The 18,083-nt window shown below is 37.4% G+C and overlaps 1 protein-coding gene across 1 annotated transcript in view; it reads right to left on the reverse strand.

Annotated features, from left to right (window-relative positions):
- Nucleotides 1–9,924: 9,924 nt before the first annotated feature.
- CDH19 (cadherin 19, type 2) overlaps nt 9,925–18,083 on the reverse strand; it is a 77,323-nt gene continuing 69,164 nt past the window's right edge. Inside the window, exons 9-11 of the mRNA XM_006892761.1 lie at nt 16,012–16,129; nt 11,813–12,064; nt 9,925–10,424 (exon numbers count right to left, since the gene is read on the reverse strand). Of these exons, the coding sequence (XP_006892823.1) occupies nt 9,925–10,424; nt 11,813–12,064; nt 16,012–16,129 (870 nt within the window). The remainder of the gene's footprint in view (nt 10,425–11,812; nt 12,065–16,011; nt 16,130–18,083) is intronic.

An 18,083-nucleotide genomic window follows, 5' to 3' on the forward strand; every position in this document is an offset into this window, starting at 1 on the left:
AGAGATCAGTCCTAGGAGAGAGACATCATGTTTGGGAGGGTGGAGGGACAGGGAAGACCCTTGATGAGATAGATTGACTCTGTCACTGGGGTAATGGGAGTAGGCGTGTCAGAGATAATAAATTTGGCTCAGGATAGAATACAGTTCAGAGCTGTTTTACCTAGGGCTGCTACGAGTCACAGGCAACCTGATGGCACGTAACAACAATAACAACAACAGTTTTTATTGGTGCTATACATCAACAAAAGAGATAAATTTGGAAGATTTAATGAAAACTTAGGATTTGAATCCAACATAAAATTTTGTCTGAGTCATTGCTAATTCTCGGCACATATTCGCTTTCATATTCTTCCTCCGAGCTGATAATATTTGCCTTGGCACGAATACAGGAGAGCCCATATCCTCCCATCTATGTAGAAATTGGTAGACTACACCCCCTGCTGGGGCATATCATGGTGATGATAAATCTACTCTGACTTTGCAATGTCAAGGTCAAGCTGTATCTCAGCAATGGGAACACATAATTCTTAATGCCAGCAGAGAATCGAAGTGTGTTTTAATGCTAATAGCAGCCTTATGTTTGAAGAATTTCTCGAAAATACTTCAGAGGACTTCAAGATTTCTTGCTTTCCTCCGTGCAAAGCAGACAGAGAGCACAGAGAGGTTACCTGAGCATATTTGCCCTTTGAAAATGTGTTTGATTTATATTCTTTCACATTTTCATTCTTTGCAGATGCTTTATTTCAAAATTCTGTAGGATTTTCAGTTCTAAGTGGAATCTGATGACATATTTTAAATAAAAGATTTCATGTAAAAAAAAAAAACCTCACCAATTAAATGTGTCCTAAGTTGACCATTTCAAAATTTGATGCTAGGTTTAAATGTCTTAAATAACGCCAGTTAAAATTCAGATGTGCCAAAAATCCTCATAAGGTAAACCTCATTATCTCTTTAGTTCTTCTAAACTACACACACAAATAGGAAAACAAAACCGTACCTCGATGGTTTTCAGGTAACTATTTGCTCTAAAAATTGAAGCTCACATTTTCTTTTCAAACATGTCCCTTTTTCCCCTTGAGATGATACATGACTGTACACACTGGTGAGGGTGTTCTTGGTTGAGTCTGAATTGGCTCTGACTCATAGAGACCCCATGGATACAGGATAAAACAACAGCTGACCTTGGGCCGTGGCTTGATTCTCATTGATATGCATCTGCTTTGCAGCCATTCCTGCATTTACCCAGCACCTCCACTTTACCAAGACCATGTCCTTCTTCAAGGACCAGTCCATCTAAATTACACATCCAAAGTAAAGGTGTTGCAGTCTCCAACAATGTTCTATGATCCACCCATCGGGTTTTTATTGGGTAATTTTTTTTTTTTTATTTTTTTTTTTTTTTTAGGGAAAGGGATTAAGCTGTATTCATGTTGGAAGAGAAACTGAAGCATAAACAATGTTTGAGATGGCTGTACAAATTTATTGGCTAATTTTTTAAGTTAATCATTAGGCCTTTCTTTCTGGTCTAAATCTGGAAGCTTCACTGAAAGTTCCACCATAAGCAGCCCACGTGGTACTTAAAATACCAGTGACAGAGCTTCTGACATTATGTGACAATCACAGCACAGCCACCTCAGAGACGGTGCTGGAGTTTGTACAGTGAGGACTTAAGTTTCTGTATGAGCCTGGGAAAGAAAGTACCCTAACTCTACTCTGGTCAGACTTTGTACTCTATTTTTCTTCTCTGCTTTCTGCTGTCGGGTCTCCTGACCTCCTTCACCTCTTGATGTGCTGTTACCAAATGCTAAAGAACAGACTTGGGTTTGCTTCCATGCTCACTAACATTGAGAGTATTTTTCTGATTGGGTTATGGCTCCCATTAATAATACCTGTTATGGATAGCTGTTCAACAAGCTTATAGGATTTATGGCTATCTCTCCCAGCACCAACGTCTGCATCCCAAGAACACAGGTGAATGCGTGCCTCCTTTCAACGCATTTCAAAGCTAAAGGAGGTGGCAGGGTCAGACCCCTTTACATCTGTCAAGCCATGCTTTCTTTTCTTGTCTATAAAAACTTAATAGCAGTTGGGCAACATTGATGGCGGACCACCAGGGTTCCAAGTAGAAAAAGGGAGTCTATAGTACACATTCTTCTTCACTGTCTTCACATATTATTTGACACTGGTCTCTTTAGAATTTTCTCCCAGAATGAGGCAGGGCAAGTTTTTATGACATCTTATTCTCCTACATGTGCTTCTTTGGCCTGTGTCACAGTTTACTCTCACAATGAATGTCTGAAACCTCTCTTGAATTAGTTCCTGCATGGTCTTTATCGCTGACTTAATGACAAATCAGCCCCTATTGATTCCTGGGTATGTAAGAAATTTGACTTTTCACCCTTCTACATATGAATTTTAAGTCCATTCCTCCCCTCAAAGGATTCAAGAATTGCATTTTGATAGCCTGATTCTTCAATAGCATTCCTAAGCTAACAGTTAAAATTCCCTTCACAATTCCACCAATTGATGTCCTCTGGCCAACTAAAGACTAGTTACAAATGTTTACATATGCAAGAAGGAAAACAAAGAACATGTTTTTGTATTGTCTTAGTTTTTCTGTTCTTAAATGCACTTATATTTGTATATTGAGACAGAGTGTGCACTATATTAGCTGAATCATCTCCAGAAGCCAGAAATGAAGGAAAAGAGCCAACCAATCTGTCAGTCTGCTCAACTTTCTCCTGGTCATAAAGGATCCTGATAGAACAGTGATAAAGGACTTTTCCTGCTCACCAAAAGGTTAATGGTTTAAACCCAGCAGCTGCTCTTCACAGGAAGATTTAACAGGCTGCTTCTATAAGGATTAACAGCATTGGAAGCCTGAGGGGAGAGGTCTTCTCTATTTCACAGACCATGTTCTATGGGTCAGAGTTGACGTGAGAGCAGTCAGGTGTCATTTGAATTTAGACAGACATATGCTAAACCATAAAGCACAAAACATATGCTACATCTCATAACTTAAATACCAACAAATATGCAAAACATAGAAGAAAAATCATCACCTTTAAGGACTCATCTATCCTCACACACAGGCCAAAGAATCAGGAATTTGTCCCCAATATCAAGGACAGGTATCTTAGGGATGTGGTGACTTGGGAAAGGAACTCTTTTTGGATGGGAACACAGTTAGACTGGCTAAGTGGGCTTGGCATACCCGGATGATTACAGTAAATTATCTTTATTATTCGTCACAGGATGGCTTTGGAAAGCTTGTTAGAATTACGATTGGAGTGTTGGCCTGAAGCCACCTTATAGAAGGCAAAATGAGTGTACAACTCATTTAGAGCATGTCCTTTTGTTTTATTTTTCCATATAATATTTTGAATCTAGAAACTCTTGTTCTCAGATGTTTTATTGTTAAGAGTATCCAGAACACTTTGAGATATGAATATTTCTTCATCATCCATTGAGAACATTAGAAGCTACGATAGCAGTGAAAGTATGCATTACTTGAGCAGTTTTTTTCCATAAAAATTATTTTGTGCAATTAGTACAGCCAAAGTGCTTTGACTAGAAATATCTTGTTTGCCACAAGTTTAATGACTTTGGACTCTGAACAAGGAGTATCCTGTTGTATCTAATTTCCAAATTCTTGCTATTCAAGCAAGTAATTGAGTAAATTGGTTCTTCATGGTTTAATCTTTAAAACTGTAGGAAACTTTCTTATGTTTTCAATGCACCATCAGTAAGGTAATACAAATTAGATTATTAGAATGAAAACTCAAAGCTAATACACAGAATAAATAGAACTTTCTACACTGTGAAATAGAATAGCTTAAAAACAGTGGTGAGAATAACTCTTTCCCTTTCCCCCACAAAGAAGTACATGCATTTTTATTTCTGTGAAAAGAAATAAACTTAAAAGTAATTTATTGTAATGTGTAAATGTTGAAATTACATTAAAAATTCAAGTGCTCTTAAACCAGAAAATATTATTTTACTCATAATAAATAGTGTTATACTGCCCACTAAGTCTTTAAAAACCCAAGGCCCCATCTAGGTCTCTCAGCTAATATTCGCAAAAAAATATCATAAATTAAAGCAAATGTTTTTATTAGAAATGTGGAATGTAATAGGTTTTCAATGAGACACCAAAAATTTGTTCTGAAGGGCTGTGTTTCAATCTCTGAAAACGAAAAACTATGTATGATAAGGTTAGTAGGGTGATATAAAACAGCTTCATCTCTTGAGATAAAAAATGTCCAAAAGTCCAATAATTATTGAGAGTAGGTTATGTAGCCTGAAGTAGAGAAATTCAGAGAACTTTCCTTCTGCTTTGTGACAGAGAGCTTTACTCCCCTGCCCATTTGAGAAACCTGTACCACTTCTACTTCTGGAAACATACACTCCTTGCACGATCACGCGTATAAGATATTAAGCTCCTTCAAAAGTAATAAGACCAGTGTTCTTCTGGGAGAACTCTGATTTTGCTAGATTTCAAAAGGACGGTTTTGGCAGAATATACTGAGAAAAATATAGTCTTTGAATGATTCTGAGAACCAGTTGGAACTTTTTGTTTGCTTACAAACTATTCTGAAAACTATGAATTCAAGAAAACCAGTGAATATATCTGATGATTCTACCTCATAATGTGGTCTGTCTTAAACTGGATGATTAATAAGCTTTTCATGTAAGTTTGTGTTAACGTTGCAACAAGTCTATATATCCTGTCTTAGTTATTTAGTGATACTTGGCAAAAATACCACAAGTGGGTTACTTTAACATGAAGTTGTCTTCTCAACATTTCGGAGGTGCGACGTCTTCACCCCATGTGCAGACATGGCCATTCCTAGTGGACAGCTTTATCTCCATGTTGGTTCTGGAGGACTGTCCTTGTCTCTTCTGTGGTTTTTGCTCCAGGCTTGGAATCGTTCTCTCAATCCTGCTGTTGTCACACCTTTCCTTGTTTGAAACATTATGGTAGAGACTAATGAAATAATAACGCAGAGGTTTGTAGTGTTGCAATCTTTGTATTTGGATGATTTTAGCCATGTTGTATAGTAGTAAGCTACTATATATAAATTTACTACATGATTTATCAACTTCATTGGTGGCACAAAGCATTACGTGTTGTACTAGCAACTGAAAAGTTAGCAGTTCTAATCCACTATCTACAGTTTGTTTCTATAACTATTCAGTCTTGCACACTCCACAAAGGGTCACTATGAGTTGGACTTACCTTAATGAGTAGATGTTGGTTTGGGTTTTGGAATATTATTCCAAAGACATTCCAGGTGGTGAAGATGGTTAATACACTTAGGGCAGTGAGTCAGAAGTTGGTAGTTCAAGTCTGCCCAGAGGCTTTTTTCCATAAGGGTTCAGTAATCTCCTTCTGAAAAATCGATCACTTAAAACCGTATGGGTCACAGCTCTCTTCTGTCACCAGGAATCATAAGTGACTTTAACTGAGTGGCTTTTAAAACTATTTTGTGAATTACTATATCTTAAGTTTTCAAATAATTGAGTGAAATCTTCCCTATGTAAAAATAAATATCAGCTGCAGGCAGGTGTTAATTTCAAAGAGAGTTAAAATTAGATAATTAGCTCCATAGAGGAAGCTTCCAGAATTAAGCTTTAAGGTCATCGAGGATAAAAAATGAGTTTCTGAAAACAGAGGTGTTAATGTGAGCTGGACAAATGCCTACAGTCTTCCTGAGCCCTGAATTTGTCTCTTCAGTGAGCAGGAAAGATGATAAATCGACCTCCTCTGAGACTATACATTTTTGTTTAAAGGAGGAGACAGTGGGGAACAGAGAGGAAGATGCCAAGATGCAGTTTTCCATGTCATCTTGTCAGAGGGGATGTGAACAATCAACTTTGTAATGTTATTTTAATTTCTTAACACAGCATTAGAAGTATGGCTATATGATACTCATATTAACGACACATTTGACAGCACTTTGAGACCATGGCATGTTTCCTTTTCCTCCTTCCCTCCACTCACTTCTATTTAATGCTCTTCTACACTCTACTGCTTAGTTCCAGCTCATAACAACGCTCCTTGAGTTCTCAAGGCTGTGCATACTTGAGAGAAGAGACAACGTTCTCTCTTGGAACGGCTGGTGGATTTGAACAAAGGAAACAGGGAATGCACTATGACCTCAGAGCTCCTTTCTAATATATCATCTAAGAACACTTCTCCATTTTTCAAAAAGTAAGCAATCTCAACTCTTCTTTTTCTGACAAGTTTGGGGAATTTGTGTGTGTGAGAAAGTGTGTGGGTGTGTGTGTTTAAATAACTATCACTAAAACATGTTGCCAAAGAAAGTTCGTTACCATTTAATTGAGGAGTTCCATCTTTTTTTCTCCCAAACAAATGCCCACAGTGCAGTGACTTTTGAACAGAACACCTCATAAATAATGCATAACCTCAGCAATTAATTTCTTCCTTTGGTAATAATAGAACAGGACCCAAGGGGGGGTCAAGGCAGAACAGAAATCTAATTATTATCTGGGATTAATTGATTTTCTTCTTTAATTTTTTCCATACTAATGCTAATACATGAGGAAGTAAATTGCTTAAAAGTGTTCCTAGAGGTTAAATTAATAATAATATAAAAATAATGATTATAATAATAATACAAAAGCAAAAAACATATTGTGTTTGCTAAATGTTTAGCCCAAGTCTACATTATCATATTCACAATTTTGTTTCATTCTAACAGTAATCCTATAAGTTTTGCACTCTTTACATCTATAAGGCACAACCTTCTGAGAGAAGGTTGTGAAAATTTTGCCCAAAGTTACACAGAAGTATAATGTCAGTGAGGGGAAAGTAATTAAAAATGAACTTCTTAGACACTTATTCTCTAGCACACAAATTAGGCAACATCATGGAAATATTTGCCATTTCAATACCACACATCACTGCTCTCTTTTCTAGAGGAAATGTCCTCTGGATTTGTACTTCCACGTATTCATACAAATAGTGTTGTTTCCTATATAACCTTATTTTGACTGAATGCAATGGCTTAGCAATGGGGAAAGCAACCCGAACAAATCCTGCACTCAAATCCACTGTCTTCAATTGATGTTGACAGATGAAACCATCCTGCGTCAGGTTTCCAAGGCTCTAAACTGTAAGGCGAGGGGGCTCCCTTCTCTTTCTCTCAAAAAAAGCAGCAAGCGGTTTCCAACCTCTGGGCTTTCAGTTAATCCAAAAGGCTCCACCATCCCACTGCCTCTAACTTGGTGCTGACCCATAGTGTCCCTCCATCATGTTCAAGGCTGCTGTCCATCACTGAGGAGGAGAATACTGACCTTTCTCTCTGACATCCAGTAGATTCGAACCCTACATCTTTAGGCGTGCACTGACAACCCACTGCACTGCCAGGACTCCTTCAGTAAAAGCACACTGTACTTTCAATGTTAAAATTATGGAACAGAATGAAACATTGCTGCATAGTCATTTTACTATCCTCTTAGATGGCATAGGGGCTTTGTGAAGACGGGGCAGGACCAGACTGGTTTTGTCCTGTGTATGTGGACCACAGGGAGTCAGAACCAATTGTATCTAATAAGAATGACACAGATTATGTTTACTTTTCTGAATTTTACTCAGGATTTACATCAGAACAATGAGCTTAAACTTCTTCTTATGGATGCTCTGAAATGCTAATATCATGATATCTAGTTTCTTGATTAGGTTGCAACATTAAGAGTGCTATTGGAATCATAGATTGTGTAGATTTTGGATATATTTGCATCAATTGTCTGATCCCCTCTGTGCCTGAATTCCAGGCCGTTTCTCTAGTTGTTTTGGCTGCCTTAAAGATGTCACTGTCCTATATATTAGAAATTTAAAGCCAACAGCCAATGGAAATGAATATTCCTCGCCCCACTCGTACTCTTTGCTCTCCTCTCACAGTTTTCCGGGTTACAGGTGGGAACACACAGGTGAGGGACAGGGTAACTGGCTGTGGCTGTCATCAGGTAAAGGCCTGTGCTGTCCCTGTGACGAAGCATGGCTATTCAGAGTCACACCTCAGGGACTGGAGGTCTCAGCTTTTCCTCAGCCTGTGTGACATAGTCTCTGGTGAATGCTTTCCTCTCCCTCAAATCAAATCAAAGATGTGGTAAAGGACGGAACTGTGCAATTCACGGTGGTAAGTAAGCCTAGGGAAGACTGAGGAACCCACTTGCCTACAAATATAACCACACATTCAATGCCAAAACCAGATTTTGGCATGTTATACTAGTGTACACTTTTTTTATCTTGTTCTTCCAAGTTGGAAAGTTCTGATAAGGCTTACATCCAGAAGGATTGTTTACTCTTTTGTTTATCATCATTTCCAGTTCTTCATTAAAATGCAGCATTATCATACATAGCCAATTTGATTCAACTCAGCGCCACATACCGTTCATCAGAAATGAGCATTTAAACTCATTTTAAGAATATTTTCTGCACTACATTCTTTAGATCAAACTATGAATTTTTTAATCCCACCATGAGTTGGGTAGAAAAAAGATCTTTCCTTAGAAGGTGGATCAAAATTAAAGTGTTTTATTATTTTATTATCTAATGTTACCATAAAGCTTTATGTCCAGCAGTTTAGCATAATGTTGCAATAAAACTTACTATTGCACCTAATTTTATATTCCATAATAAAAAAATGACACCACAGGATCAGTCATGTTCTAAACTGTTAATGAAAATGGAAATGCTGAGAATCACATCATGTTTTATTTTATGCATAGTAAAAGACAGTGCAATTGATCATAATATTTAAGATGAATATTAATTGACGCTCCAATCTAACACTCCATTAATGTATCTTTTTTCATTTTCAGTCTCACTAAAATTTACTTAGCAATTTTACACAAGTTTTGTCCAGTTTAAATTTAATAACGAACAAATGTTGACATGTATTTCGCTATTGTGCTTTGATATAATATGAAATTATTTGAGGTTGTAAATAAAAAGTCCCTGAAAATATTTTTAAGCCTATTTTCCCATTTCCATTTTATACAAAGCTGTCATATTAAAAGCAATACCCATGCGTGCTGTAGGGTTTTCATGGATTTTACTATGAACTTTTCCAATTTGATTCAGCTATACAGTATCAAACTGGAATGTAACAAAACACATCAAACTCTCTCAGGAGTTACTTTATTCATAGAAAATAATTTTTAAAAAATGTTTTAAGTAATCACCTACATTCTTCTAGGTTTTCAACATTTTCTTTGTCACGCAAATTTTCTTTGTACACAGATATTTTAATTGTACTCTTTAAGTTTTTTAAAAAAGGAGGGGCGGGGAGAAGGGTGCAACAATGAATGAATGGAATCCCAAAATCTCTGTAGATGTTCATTGAAATGAAAAATAAACAACCTAAATTTAAAAAAAAAAAAGGAGGGGCAAGATATAACATTAACCTCAAAACCTCTAAGGCGAAGGATTGAATCGTATTGACAGTAAGCTGGCAGGGAGCTTCAGAGATGTGCTGTACCATCCCAGCTAATGCTCCTCCCCAGACCTCCTGGTTATAGCATCACTTCCAAACTTGGTACCACTAGCATCCTACCTAGAGCTGCACCAGATGGTGGAATAGTTATTGCAACAACATCAGCATGCATTACATAGCCAGCTTCTTACTCTTTCTTTCCTTTTCTTCTTCCCTCCCTTGCTCCCTTCCTATTTTTCACCAATGACCAGCCGATCAATATACAACCAGGAATGTTAGGAATACTATTACTGTCATCGATAAATGCTGTCAAGTAGAGTAGGACTCAGCGACTCTGTGAATGAACAACAAATTTGAACTTGTCCTATCATTTACCATCCTCACTGTAGTTTACCTCTTCACCAAGAATTCCTCAACTCCCCAAATACACATCAACATCTTTTACATTTTAACAATAAAATTAGCATCCTCCTTTATTTGACTGCATCGCAGAACCAAACATGCAAGCTAATCTCTTAAAGCGAGGTCCCAAGTCGTTCAGGTAGTCATAGTTTTCGTCCTGATCAGAGATTTCTGACCCCAGGGAGCTCAGTGATGCCGCCAATGACCCTGTTCCTTCGAAGGCATAGGTCTGCAGGGAGTCAAAAGGAGGGGCTGTGGGGTCGCTGTTGGCTTCATCCAGTTTTTCTAGAATAAATTTCCTGAATATGGCGCTGTCGGGGCCCACCTGCAGCGACTGCCTGTACAGGCTGGGGATGTCCGAGGGGATGTGTTTCCGTGTCCTCTTCTCCCTCCTGAAGGTGGTAGGTCTCAGCTCCGCAATGTCATAGGCCTCAGTGTCTGCCTCGCCGCCCCCTTCGTCGTCATATGTGAATATGTTCTCCCCAAAGTCCTCACTTTTCTCAGGAAACAGAGTCTCCTTTCTTTTCTGCTTGAGACTCAGGATCAAAAAGATAAACCCTGGCAAAGAAAGCATAACAGGACATTGAACCCGACATCTCGTTTCTTTTCATATGGTGTTAAAATTGACTAGCCACACACAGGACACCAAGCCGCCACTCCAGGTTTAGGTGGAGATTCTCAGGACGGTAGGATAGAGACAGGTTTCGATCAGTTGTTCATGAGTCGTACTTTAACTCCATGGCACCTTACAAAACCACCACCACCCCATGGGGCTGCGATCTGAACAAGAGTTCCTGCAGTGAGCCTGGTGCCTCTGCATTCCACTCTGTCATTTAGCAGACAACCACTTCCCCCTGCATCAGCAGAGTCATGACACAGACATGGGCACAATACATAATTTTATAATAGAAACTGAAAGATACATGGCATTGGGAAATTCTTCAGTCAAGGAACTTTCAAAAGTACTGAAGAGCAAGGATGTCAGCTTAGAGACTGAGGTGCATGTGAGATCAGCCATAGTATTTTTAGTAACTCGCTATGGGTCTGAGAGTTGGACAAAAAACACTACAGAAGAAAGACTGATGCCTTTGAGTTGTGGTGCTGGAGAAGGGCACTAATTATCTCGTGGACTGCCAAGAAAATGAGCAAATAGGTCTAAGGGAGAATGCAGCCAGAATGCTCCTTAGAGGAAAAGCTGGTGAAGCTTCCTCTCACATATGATGGGCATGTTTTTAGCCTGGATGGTGTAGTTTGGGCTGGTAATCAAAAGGGTGGCAATTTGAATCTACCAGACAGTCTAAAGGACAAAGACGAGAAGGCTAATCCCATAAAGATTTACAGCCTCCCAAGCCTGGTAGAGGGTGGCTGTGAGCCAGAACTAACTCCGGGGCACTGAGGGCTGCTGTTGTTTCTTCGGATGCTGACCTTGACTTTCCTTCTTCAACTCCTTGCAATGATTCATAGGGCTATTGTTGACGTGGACGCTCACTGCATCATTGGCTGTTCATAAAGAATCACTCTTTTAGTGCAATTTCCCTGTTTATATAGCTCAGGTGATGATACTAGCTGTTACTTCATAAATTTACAGCTGGAATCAAATTGCACAATGTATAGAGAGCACCTAAGACAGGCTCTAAAAGTGGAATGAGCACCCAACAGAAGCCAGTCATACAATTCTTAATACGTATATTTACTGTGGATGTGAATGTAGTCATGCACATGCCTTTTCCATTCAGGCATCTTTGAATTTCAGCTTGTGATGATGCATGTTTATCACTTCTGTTTTTTTGTGTTTTTTTTTTTAAATTTAAGTCTGTTTGGTTCAAAAAGTATAATATATTGAGAAGAGCAATTAAGCACACAAATAATAGAACTCCTTTGAAATGATGCATGCATCACGCTGTTTTTTGAACAAATGAGAAGCGGTTCCACGCAGCAATGCTTACCAAATATTGTCATGACGCAGATTAGAACAGCTACGATGATTTCTATCCGGAATCCCAGGGCAAATAGATGCTTTTTGTTGCTGCAGGTCCGAGAATGTCCACGGTCATCACAGTTGCAGACATACACGGTAAGGGTGTTTGTGCTCGTCAGTGGTGGGACTCCGTTGTCAGCAATTAAGATGGGCAGGTAGAAGACAGGTTCTTCTTGAAGGCTGAATCCAGTTCTGTTCGTCAAAATGTCAGCTGTGTTGTCTGAAACATAAATAAATGTACGTAAAACTTATTTTTAATAGAATAAAAGAATTTCATGCAAGCCATACACAGGGGTAATCACAGCTCAGAGAACCACACGCGGGGTAATTATGTGGAGATCTGAGCAAATAAAATCCAACAAGGGAAAAGGGACTTTTCATGACAGATCCACTAAAAAGATCTTTATTGTGTTTGACATCACCTAAGCTCTAATTATGTAAGTTGATTGATTATTTAAGTCATTTTTAGAAATAATATTTGTGGAACACAGAAAACAAAGCTTTTACATATCAACAGGAAAGTTGTAGAAACTGAAGCTAGCTTTAGAAGTAGCTATGGGATGAAACCAGGCTGCTCTTTGGAGGCAAGGATTCTGAAGCTCCGTCTGACATACTTTACACATGTTGCAAGGAGGGACCAGTCCTTGGAGAGGGACATCATGCTTGGGAGGGTGGAAGAATAGTGCAAGAGAGGAAGACCCTGGATGAGACTGATTGACTCGTGACTGGGGTAATGGGGGTAGGTGTGTCAGACAATAATGTGTGTCAGACAATGGCCCAGGATAGAGCAGGGTTCAAAGCTGTTGTAAATAGGGTAGCTATGAGTCACAAGCTACTCAATGGCACATAACAACAACAACAATGGCATGAAAAATGTCAGTGCTGACAACATATGGACCTTGGCTGAAAGTAGAGACACTAGAAAGATGTTTACTTACGTTTGACTATGGACAGGCATTCCATTGTGTGGCTCATAACAAGTTACAGCTAACAATGTGAATCCCCCACATTTCCTTATGCCCATGCTAAACTAAAAAAAAACTATATCAGAACAGAACAGAACAGGGGATTTTAAACATTAGGAAACATGTATGTCAGGGTTGTATCATTTTTTAATATCTATTTAATTGTATGATAAACACATCATTCCAGCAGCTGGACTAGATGAAAAAAAGTGACATCAGAGTTGGAGGAAGATTCATCCAAAGTCTTTGTTATGTAGGACACAACCTCACTTGCTGAAAGTGAAGAAGACTTGAAGCACTTGCTGCAGAAGATCAAAGATTGTAAATTTTCAAAATTTACATATCAAGGAAAAAACAACAATAGCACTGGACAAATATACACCGCCATGTTGGAGAATTGTCTACATTTTCAACAATTTTTTTTTCTTGGATCCATAATCAACACCCATAATAATATCAGTCAAGAAATAAAAAGACCCAGTGCATTGGGAAAATCTACTCTTAAGGACCTCTCCAAAGTGCTAGAGAACAAGGAGGAGGTCAATTTAAAGGCAAAGGTGCCATAGCCAAGCCATGCTCTTTTCAATTGCTTTCTATGCATTTTAAAGTGGAAAAATAAATGAGAATGGAAGAAGAATCAATGTCACTGAATTGTGGTGTTAGAGAAGGGGGACTAAATATCCCATGGACTGCCAAAAGAACACACAAGGAATTACACTCAGGATTCTCCATAGAGGCAAGAGTGGTGAAATATTGTTTCACATGCTGTGGGTATCGATAGAGGCCAGTCCTTGGGAAGAGACAGCATGCTGAGAAAGGTGGATGGTCCAAAAGAGAGAGGCAAACCCTCCACAAGATAGAATTACATGGTGACTAGAGCAATGGGCTGGAGAGGATTGGAGATGGTGACAGTGCTACAGAGGAGGACAAGTTTCAGAGTGACTGTGCTCGGGTCACTGAGTTGTAGTCAACTTGATGGTACCGAACAACAACAAATTGACAAAGAATATTGAATATAGCACATAATAATAATATTAATAAAATACCCAACAAAACAAACTAAACTGTTTTAGAAGAAGTACAGCCAGAAGATTCTTTAGGACCAAGAATAGTGAGACTTTGCCTGAATTTTGAACATGTTATCAGGAGAGGCCTCTCCCTAGAGAAGGACGCCATTCTTGGGAAAATAAAGAATTAAAAAGGAAGACTTAACTAGATGGATTGGCACAGAGGCTCCATTAATAAACCCAAACTTAGTAATGTATTTGAGGTTGGCTCAGGACTAGGTAGTGGTTCAATTTGAACACAGGGTTGCTATGAGTCACTAGCAACTCAATGATACATAACAAAGAAAATCAATTTTATGTGTATAATTCCAGCATCAGTATCATTTGAATATAATGATACATAGTGCTTTATTTAAAAAAAAATAAAGCCAGAACCCATTGTTTCCCAAATACTGCAAATAAATGTAAAGGTGTTTTGTTTTTGTTCTATCAGCAAATTATTTTAAATAGTCTATGTACTAACGAAACAGAAAAAGCTTATTTAATCAAAAAGTTTTGTTTCACTTCACTTTGATACTATTAACTAACTTTCTAGGGGGGGAAAGCAGAAAATACATAAACTTTTCTCATACTGATTCATTCATCTGTATAGGACAATAAACAAAACATTAGAAAAATTGGACAATATAGCCTTCAAACACATTTGAAATGATTCCTCTTTTTAATAATTCTGTTCACTGCAATTTCTGGCATCTCAAACCTCTTCAGGATTTTCCTTTGTGTCCTGATTACCAAACCAACCCACAAAACCATTTTCTGTTGTTATCTGATACGCTTTAGAAGACGAATGCCGTAAAAACCAAGACACGGCAATCTTCTGAAATGTATGTTTATTTACGACTTCTCTTATGTCATCATCTTTCTTTAAAGCATTTCTCCATTGTTCCCTGGGAGACTATAAAACTCTTGTGATTTTATTTACTATGGAAGTTTAAGAGTTGAGAAAAAGTTTACATTTATTTTCTGCGATGCATGTGTAACTAAATTACTTCTAATCACCGTATTATGCCCAATAAGTTTTCTTTTTCTGTTTCAATGCTATTTTCTTCATCGTTTCAATTTTTATTTCAGTTACTGATTTTTTTATTAAGATAGACAAATCTAAGCTACAGCTATTGTACATACTTATGAATCCTAAGTGTATATGAGTTTCCTTCACAAGAAAATTTGATAAGGGAAGAAAAAGATAAGCTCATTTATGATAACTGTCCACAAAAGATTCTCTTGGATTAAAGCTTCAATTAAATTAAGGAAGGACAAGTGAATAGTATTTTATTATGAATGTCTGTGCAATAAGTCCTGTAGTTTTATGTTTGAAATATTAAAAAAATAAGCAAAATATCCATATGAAGATTTTAAAAAAACATGGAGAGGAAGACCCTCGGTGAGACGGATTGATTCAGTGACTGGGGTAATGTGGGTATGTGTATCAGAGACAATTAGATTGGCACAGGATAGAACAGGGTTTAGGGCTGTTATACATAGGGTTTCTATGAGTTGCAGGTGACTCAATGGCACAAAACAACAACAACATTCTGAAGCTTTGGGAAACAAATAAACAGACAGACTTAGTGCAAAGTTAGTATATTCGCACATGGAAAAGAAAGAAATTCTGTCTTTCCATGCAAAATTCATAAAATTTTTTTCTTCTCTAAAACAAAGCAAAAATGAATACCCATAAACTCATTGCTGATGAGTCAGTGCTGACTCATAGAGGTTCTAAGGTTCATTTCTTCAAGACTCCATGATATTTCTTCAACCATTAATACAGTATTTTCCAAGATATGAAGGAAAGAAAAACCTTCAGATTAGTTTCAGATACCTTTGATTATTCAAAACGAACATGATTGGTATTTGTAGATATCTCCTGTCTTCCCTATTTATGAAGTTTCATTGACTTGAGATTTATGTTGTGGTTTCTATTAATTACCAAGGTCACTGAGATTTTGTAGAGGCAAAGAGTCCTTGATGACTAAATACAGTTCTGATTTGTAGAAAGGAGGTGTCTTTTCAGGACTTAAATTCTGATCTCTTCCTATACATTATCTTATTATGAGAACAGTACAAAAACTAGTGTTCTAACATCCATTTAAAACCTGAATTCCGAAAGAACAGTTATTCATACATGACATTACCTTTTTTATCTATGATTGTAAAACTTGAGTTCGTCGTGTCTTCTCCAGTGAGATTAAAGTAGAAATAGTGCTTTTCTATGGATTCATCTCTGTCCACTGCGCTGATGGTCTGAACTGTCTAGAAAAGAGAAAGATGAATCATATTTGGGACCTTTTTCTCATTATCTTTATGGGACATAAGAAATTACATACATCATTTCCGTGTGTGTGTGTTTTTCTGAGGATAACTTTCAAATTTGCTTTTGTCAAGTTAAAAATATATTAGCATAGACCATTTCAAGATGTATTATGGTATTACATGATATAGAATAAGTTTTTCAAATTTTAAATTCTATTTGAGTGAAACTTTATAACCCATATTGAATGTTCATTGACTCTTTCATGGACATTTTGTTTGACAACATTAATTTTAGTTTATCGTTAAATATGTCATTGTTATATCACAATGTCTATATTATATATTACCTTTCTCCTACATCCATATGATCTATTTATTAATGTTTACATTCTTGTTACTGGTAAAATGGGTTCCCTACACAAACTTTTTTAGGAATTTTTAAAGTGTAGTTGCATTTTTTCAGATTGCACCCCTTTCAATTTCTCTCTGTGCTTTTTATTTCCATTCTTTTTTTCCTCATCCTTCTTTCTGTATGGTTTGCTGATGTTATATGTTCTCTTACTTATATAGAGAACATAACTACAGTGGAATTAATGACTTAGAAAAAAATTGTGAAAGTAATGAGCTTTTCCATGAATTTGAAAGAATATTGCATTAAAGCTGAAGGATATAATACATTATTTCTTTTGACCCATAAAGACTAGGAGGAAAGTATGTCATATCAAATAATTTCTTCTTGATTTCTAAGATCATAAGGAAATGAAGTAATACAGATATGAACAAATTAGTTCTCCGTTAATGACTTTCTTTCAAGATTTGAGTATACCACTGAAGTAGTTTATTGTTGTCAAAAGAAAGGGCTACGCTGTCAAGATCACATAGTGCACTTGTGCTTAATTCTGTAAATGAAATTGATTGTTGACGTTACATTTTGAATTTTCAAGGCTTAAGGAACTTTTAACAAGGTGCCAAACAAAAAAAATTATAACAGACAAATTTATGCTGTAATTTAAAAAGAACCAAACAGCCTACCAGTTATCTGTCCATATGAATCAATAGTCGTGTGAAATGAATGTGATCTGTACAAATTCCACACAGTGATTTATCTTTTCTGCGTTACCCATTGCTAATCAATGCACCGTTAATTAGTTAATCTAATAAAAGGAACATGCTTTCATTCAGCCCATTCTTATAGTAACACATGTGCATTTTGTGTCTTAGTGTGCTCATTTTCAGAAGATTTTGTACAGACCAATTGATTGGATTAGCAGTATTTTACCAAAATACTGTTTTTCATTGTTTTTTGTCAAACATTCTTCTAGGTCATATAGTCCTGGTGTGTCCACTTGCTGTACAGAGGTAACTTGTGGTTGCTGTGAAGCTGAACACTGTGACACCGACGTGTCATATGTGATAATGGTCACCCATGGTGGACAGTGTTGGGTGGAACTCCCCGATTAAAACAAGCCTGGAAGCAGGAGTGGCTTCCACTTCTGTAATAGCCTGCCTCAGAAAACCCTATGAACCTGGAGGAAGGATGAAAGTCACGCAAGTGTCGAGGATTTTCATTCATAGGGTCGCTATGAGTCGCCTACGACTCGACAGCACTTTATAACAAGAACATCAGTATCTATGAGCTGCTCTGAGGAAGAAAGACAGGCGGTCTCCTCCTGTGTGTTTCACTCCCTCTGAAAACCCACTGGAGGGTCAGCTATGAATTGGTGCTGACTCCATGGTACACAACAACAATACACTGTATTATAAACTAGAGATCAGGATACAGATATTGAGAATTATTGATATAAAAGATTCATTATTGATGGATGATGTTGTTGTTGTTGTTGTTAGGTGCTATCAAGTCAAGTGAAACTCATGACAATTTTATGAACAATAGATATGATCCCTTTACTAAGCTGCTCCCTTCTCATCGTCTCAACATATGTGAGCCCACTGC

This window comes from Elephantulus edwardii, unplaced genomic scaffold (assembly GCF_000299155.1).
Source record: "Elephantulus edwardii isolate Elephantulus edwardi_28Jun2011 unplaced genomic scaffold, EleEdw1.0 scaffold00118, whole genome shotgun sequence".
Taxonomy (NCBI): Eukaryota; Metazoa; Chordata; class Mammalia; order Macroscelidea; family Macroscelididae; genus Elephantulus; species Elephantulus edwardii.